Source organism: Leptidea sinapis, chromosome 2 (genome assembly GCF_905404315.1).
Source record: "Leptidea sinapis chromosome 2, ilLepSina1.1, whole genome shotgun sequence".
Classification (NCBI taxonomy): Eukaryota; Metazoa; Arthropoda; class Insecta; order Lepidoptera; family Pieridae; genus Leptidea; species Leptidea sinapis.
Genome location: NC_066266.1, coordinates 23991682 through 23999463, shown reverse-complemented (window position 1 = coordinate 23999463; position 7782 = coordinate 23991682). Strand labels below are relative to the sequence as shown.

At 33.6% G+C, this 7782-nt stretch overlaps 1 protein-coding gene across 1 annotated transcript; it reads right to left on the bottom strand.

Annotated features, from left to right (window-relative positions):
- Positions 1-5453: 5453 nt before the first annotated feature.
- Positions 5454-7028, bottom strand: LOC126974630 (gastrula zinc finger protein XlCGF17.1-like; the record flags this gene model as incomplete). The annotated part of the gene is made up of 1 exon (XM_050822141.1): positions 5454-7028. A coding segment is annotated over one exon (1128 nt), but the record flags the coding sequence as incomplete, so codon positions are not given.
- Between the last annotated feature and the right edge of the window lie 754 nt (positions 7029-7782).

The window sequence follows — 7782 nt, the reverse complement described above, 5'->3', positions numbered from 1 at the left end:
TTTAAATTGGTCACTTTCTGCCCAGACTTTACCCCAGGAGGCCCTGAGATAAAGACCAGAAAGAACAGCTAAATCCTGAGTATATATTTTAAAGGGTAATTTGTCACCACACACCACAGCTTCATTTGCAAGTGTGTCGGCTGTTTCAATTTGAAGGGTAATCGCAAAAGAGCCTGTAAAGCTCTCTTGGAATCGTATAAAACTAAACTATTATTAAGTTTACAAAGTAAAACATATTCTAATGCTTTAGCGATGCCAAGACATTCAGCAGTAAAAACTGACGTATTAGATGGGCATTTTATTTTTTGGATAATATTATATTGGGCTATATAATATATAAACTCCTACTCCTACAAAATCTTCTGACTTGTGTTTTGATGCATCGGTATAAATATGATGCCATCCTGGCCAGTTTTCTTTAACAACAGAATTAAAATAATTAATGGCATTATATTTTTCAATATTTGCAAGATAATGAACAGTCGGAATGGTAGATAAGGCTTCATATTTACATTAAAATAAATCAAGCTTTGGAGATCGATGTATCGGGTAGTGAATCGATTTATACCTCAAATAACTTTTTACCAAACAAGGTAGTGGCTTGTTATTCCAATAACTTTAGGCTATTTGAAAATTGTAAAACACGAAAAAATAGATGATCAGACAAAAACTGGCGCCTTAAATAAAGCGGGGGTTCGTTACACTCTACTTGTAATGCATTCAAAGGACTAGACTTCATGGCTTCAGTTATTATTCTCATAGATTTTGATTGGATAGATTCTAGTTTTCTTAGGCCTGCTAAATTACAGGGCTCTAACAACAAGGTTCCGTAATCAAGGATACTCCTTACTGTAGCATTGTAAAGTAGCTTCAGGGAAAACGGAGGTGCACCCCAAGTAGTAGTCAATTTGGAAGTATTTTCCAATACACAGCCATCTTGGACTGCAGGAGTGTGAAATTCTTTGATTATATTTTGATAAGCCTCTTGATCATAACCACTATTTGATTTAGGGGGTGTACGACGATTTCTAAAGATTGTTTTCCTATATGAACTATTTGGCTGTGACTGATGAGATGAATGAGGGCGCGTAGATAGATGGACTGGAGTATTATAAGAAACTGATGTTCTTCCTGCTATATAAGCATAGGATTTATTAATAGGAGGAATCAATTTTGCTGCTTCCCCATATGAGATGCATTTTTGTGCCATAGAAATTTTAATTTGTTTTTGACGGTCATACTCTGGACAAGATCTACTAATAGCAAAATGATTACCTGAGCAATAGCAACAAGTAACATTCTCCTCATTTACATTACAAGAATTACCAGTGTGTTCAGAACCGCATTTGTAACATTTACATTTTGATCGGCATTGCAATTTCGTATGTCCAAATCGACAACAATTGAAACATTGTATAGTTGGGTATGTGCTCTACTGGTAAGGAATTAAAACAAACGAATACACGTTCCGGCAGGACCTGGCCATCGAATGTCAGAACAACATTTTGAGTAGGTTTCCAGACAGGAGAACCCTCCACTATAGTCTTATAATTTATTCGTCTAACCTTGAGAACCTTACCACAACCACTAGGCACTGACACATTTTCAATAACATCCTCAATTGACCAGTCCGAGGGCACTCCTCGTACAAAGCCCATGCGCATTATTTGGAATGATGGAAATGATAAATGCTTTCAAGTTCATCTTTTCTAAGTTGGAATTATCAATGAAGGCGTTAGCATCAGTAAAACTTGAGAAAGATAAAGACATTCTGTTCCTGCCTATTTTATTCAATGAACCATTAATAATATTTCGAATATATTTTTTTAAGGAACCTGCCAAATGAAACAGGGTGTAAAGTGGTACTGTCATTTGGTGAATTTATCTCTCTTTGTACGTGAACAATAAATGGAGCTATGTCATTTTCGTTGTACTTTATCCTTCCAATAGAAGTGTAAGCTTTGGGATCTGAACCAATAGAGGGTATTGTTGGAATAATTGGATTATTTTCACTAGTGATATTAGATGTTTCTAAAGGTTTATTAGTAACTTCTATTGAAGTATCACTAATTTCACTGCCTCCACAACGACATCCAGTCTTACCACCCACCGCCTGAACGTGCTTCCTCTTTTTCATATTACAGGTTTTGCAAATTTTTTGTAAATTAGATCTTTTGCGACTTATACGCTTGGAAACAGAACTATCCGTGTCCATTTCCGACTCATTAGTTGTCGATACGGTAATAAATATGCCGCCGGGGGAACTATCTCAGCCCCCGGGGCGGTCAAGTCAGGCGGCTTGTTCATATTATGATATTATACATAAAAACTTACCTGGACTCTAGCTAAACACTAAACCTATTATACTTACACTAAATACAAATATAATTTACAATAATAAACTATAATAATACTCATAAAATCAAAAATTAAAATTCAGCGAAAGAAAAAACGACCAATCGATTCAACGTTTCCCGCGCTTCCATAGATCATCTAGTATATTCTTTGATCACGTGTAGGTACAGTAATTTGTTGCCCTATCTTAAAAAAGGTCTCAGGTAAAATCATAGTAAACTGTGGAATGTAGATGATGCTGTGTTGCAATTATGTGCATTTTTTTATAATAAGAGTTGTTACGGTTCAGCTAATTTACCACCTGACAAATACATGAAAATGAATATTATAATTGATATTTCCTTTTTGAAGATTTTGGTTTACACAGTCCATGCATGGCCGATGCATCAAGTTCTTGCATTATTTATTTGACGATGGAAGTTTTCTTGCATTTTCTACTTCGCAGCGTTTTTATTAATTCCAAGGTAGGGAAACGCATCGCATAGAAAGACGTACATGACGAGAATTTTGATATTAAATATGCTTAAGATAAATGTAGGTATATAAATTGATACTTACTAAAAATTAGATGAAAAGTAATATTCACACGTAAAATACATTAGGTATTATACATTATTTACAATTTAATAATACCTATTGCTATAAATATATTTAGAAATACTATATAATATAGGATCAACAGAATTCAGAAGGGTTTATATAGATGTAGGGAAAGGGACACGGATGGATACCTAGGTAACGCTGAAAATGTTTAGAAAATGAAAAACGGCTTAATGTAGAAAGTTGCCAATACTTTTATTGTTTTATTCGACGTAATCTCCGTTCCTTTCTACACGTCGTCGCATTCGATGGAACCACTGAGAAAAGCAGTGGGCCCATGCATGCATAAGGGTCTCTTCTATGGCATTTTCGTACGCTTTCACCGCATCTTCAGTGGCCGTAAAGCGAATACATAACTTATGTTAGAATAATTAATGTAAACAATTAAAATATCTTGGTGCTTGCATGCACATATCGATATAATTTTATATAAATAAATTTTATCTTTATAAATTGTATTCAAGGTTTGGTCTTTTCTAGAGGTGGAGTTTACTTTTTAATGAAAATAAGGGACGAGACGAGCAGGACTTCATCAGTACTTATAGCTTCTCTTTTCATTAATCTTTATTTCTGCACGCGCATTACGTATAGAAGCAGTACGGTTTAGAAAATCTCATGTTTTACTGGCCTCTGGGTTTACACAGAATAACGATGAATAGTTATTAAAAAAAACTATGTTTTATGCGTGTATTTCTTCCCAGGTAAATATAATATTGATATTGTAGCTTTCCAAGACTATTCGTGTACCCTGTCTTGATTCTATTTGAATTGAGCTAAATATTGTCCATCCTTTTAAATAAAACTATACCTAAGAAAAAATATTGGTCTATTATTATTTTAGCTTAGTAGGTACGTACTTTATCGGTAATATACTTTATCAACCCTGATTACATTATATTTTCTAGCTTTCACTAACTTATCGATATGTTTATTCATTTTCGTACAACACTAGGTATTTTGACAGAAGTCAAATCTATGGTTACAGAGTTCCTATTCAAGTTTTTATAAGTTTTAATTCGCAAAAAAAAAATGTGAGGTTGTCATAATCACTAAGAATATGAGATTAGCGTAATTGTATTAAGTTCGAAATTGATATAAATAAATTTGTTGTTATGTCTTTTGTGATTGTGAATTTAGTCCTATCATAAAGCCGGAATGAAGTGTGTGTATTTATTACATATTTAAAAGATAAATGTGTGAGTTTGGCGACATCAGTTTCCATAATAAATTGGCATGATGCCACTTCTACTTGTTTTTTCTGTTCTGTGGGTTAAACAGTATCGGACTGTGTATAGATTCTTGTGGAAGTCCTTTCATAGTCATGAAAAAAACCTCTGCCATTGCTGATATCCATGGGCGGCTTGGTCACAGTAGACATATTATGTACCAGGATGAAACTAAGCCTTGTTGATAAAATACTTACCTACACATGCGTACACTCCATTGAAGCAAGAGGATTGTCAGGTTATTTTTCTAACCAACTTTAAAAAAGGAGGAGGTTCTCAATTCGGCTTTTTATGGGGCGTTGCGAAACTTAAAAAAGTAAAAAGCGTAAGATTTTTATGTATAGTGTATGTATGATAACTATACAGTGTCTCATGTACATTTTTTTTAAATTTTATTTTAAATATTGACAGGAAACCTTGAAATATGTGTTTTTAAACTTTGTCCGTTGAAGTTTCACTTACACAGTCTTAAGAAACTCTTCGCTGCAGTCATCCTACAAACATATCTAGACGGGGCAATTATCGTTTTGGTGAGTGTCAAATATACAAGTTGGCAGGTATGACTTCTATATATATAATGAATATGGTATTTGTTTGAGGCTCAATCATGCTTAAACCACTGATCGTATCGACATGAAACTACCACCATTCGATGCGGAATTTATCCTTGATGGTTTATGGCTGCTTGTTTTTTTTATAGTGTTTGTAATAAGACGAATAAAATTTATTTCCTTTTAAAATTTGCCCAGCGAAGCTGGCGGGAACGGCTAGTCTTTAATAAAATCAATATAGGTATCATTTTGAGCTTTTCCGGAAGGTTAATATCGAATACGACATCTACTTTGAGATCCAAGATGGCGGATGTGACTTTTACCATAAAATGGGTATCGTTTTCGAAATTTTGGGGAGTGTCAAATACAAATATGACTCCCATTTTAAGATCCACGATGGCGAATGTGACATTTTCAATAAAATCAATATGGGTATAGGTTTCAAGATTTTCGGGAGTGTCGGTGAACACACAATCGAAAATTTACGGCTTTTTATGGACATAATTTATCCTTTATCCACATAAGTGCTAGTATTTTTATACTGATAAATATAGCAATTCGTGCAAAATTATTCCCTAACCATTCCAAAATATTCAAAAAAAACACAACGTTAATGTTCAAGTTTTCACTTTTATATAAGTATTTATATACATAATATCGTTTTTTTTTTAATATATTATATAAATAAATGTAGGAAATAAGATTCAATTGATATAAAGAGTGTAATACTAAAATATTTTATTTGCAGCTAAATACTTAATTATATTAACATGGAACATAAAAATAAATTGATAAACTTCACATTAGCTGCAAACTGGCTCAAGCTCGGCATATGCTGGCACACATAATATAATATGTATGCCTAGGGACGATCTTCCGCTTGAGCCAATCTAAGACTTCACAGCCATCCCATGTGCTAGTATTCGAATTTTAAGACGAGTTGACTTGCAATTTTGAGGATTACTCGGTGTAACATCACATCATAAGTTTGCTCACTGTGGTTTTGTAGTATTTCTTCAAATCACCAGATTGTTTGAAGTTCTCCCACATACATAACAAGAATACGGTCTATCGTTAAATCAACAGATTAATTTTGATTTCTTAGCACATCATTTATGTAAATACTACATTTAATCGCTATGAATTGTAACATGTTTCCTGATTTATTTCAAATTATTGACACTGTTACTACATCACATGGTAACGGCTTTTCAACAGTATGTGTTTTAATGTGTCTCTTCAAATTGCTAGCTCGATCGAAGACTTTACCACATTCACTACAAGAATATGGTTTTTCACCACTATGTTTATAGTAAACATGTGTCTTCAAATGAAAATCTTGACTGAAACTCTTACTACATTGGGTACAAGGGTATGATTTTCCACTAGTATGTGTTCTATTGTGCCTTTTCAAAGAACCAGATTGAATGAAGCTCTTACCGCATGTACTACAAGAATATGGTTTTTCTCTGGTATGTATTCTATAATGTATCTTCAAAACACCAGATCGAATGAAACTCTTACCACAAACTTTACACAAATACGGTTTTTCACCAGTGTGCATTCTATTATGTGATTGTAAGGCGCCATGTTGAGTAAAGCTCTTGCCACATTCACTACATGAATATGGTCTTTCACCAGTATGTATTCTATTATGTCTGCGTAAATTACTATAATTACTAAAACTTACACCACAATCGTCACAAGAATATGGTTTTTCACTGGTATGTATTCTACTATGCAACTTCAATTTATCAGGTCGAATAAAACTCTTACCACATATATTACAAATATATGGTTTTTCACTTGTATGTGTGCTATTGTGTCTCTTCAAATCACCAGGTCGATGGAAGCCCTTACCACATTCATTACAAGAATATGTTTTTTCACTGCTGTGTATACTATTATGTGTCCTCAAATGGCCAAATTGACTGAAAGTCTTACCACATACATCACAAGAATATGGCTTTTCACTAGTATGTATTCTATTATGTATCTTCAAAGAACTAAACCTATTATAGCTCTTACCACATTCATTACAAGAATATGGCTTTTTATTAGTATGTTCTATACTTTTATTCCTATGAGATATTGTTTTTTGAACTGGCACATTTTGCTCTTTCTTTATATTACAAAGTTTAGTACATTCTTGTTTGCTATTATTTATTGAGCTGTTTTGTTCTATTCCATTCCATTCTATAGTTATTTCGGTTTTTATTTTAACTGTAAGATAAAATGTATTATTGTTATATTTCAGAAAATGTGACTGCTGTGTTGTTCTCAATTTACTGTTCTTTCATTGGCTACTTCATTGAGAGTTTATTTCCTTTGTAAGGGGCCATCCATAATTTACGTCACACGTTAAGGGGGAGGGAGGGGGTCGACGAAGTGTGACATTATGTGACAAGGGCGGGGGTACCAAATTTTGTGACATCACACTCACGTTTGTGTTATCACGCACTAAATGTGGACTACATATTTACAAAATAATAACATATGAATACTTGCAACTCTGTCAACATAACTATAAGATTTAAGGCTCGCACGGAACGCGCGTGGTCGCGGGTTCTAGTCCCGCATCGTTCTTAAATCTGGCATATTTACAGACGTCATTTTCAAGATACCTGTTATAATTACTAATTGTATCCTGTATTGTTTTTTGGGTTGTCTGGAAGAGATCGCTTCAAGCGATAAGACCGCCCATTGCGTATCTATGACTGTAATTAGATTAAGATCTTTTTTTTATTATATAATTTTTTTTTAAGTCTGTATGGTATGCAATAAAGTGTCTATCGATCTATCAAAATTTTTTTGTTCAAATTTAATTTGTGTTATTAATACCAGAAGTGAGTTCTCATTTTAAAAAATAACAAATTGAATAAGATTTAATTATTAAGTTTTCTTAGTTCAGCTCTTTTAAGCTCTGTTCAAACTGATTTAGAGTAATTCGCTCGCTCGCTTAGCCTCTCAAACTGACGCGACTCATTGACGCGTGTCATTTTTGGTTCTTCAGTTTAGAAACATGTGAGATTGCATTGCATGCATTGTGA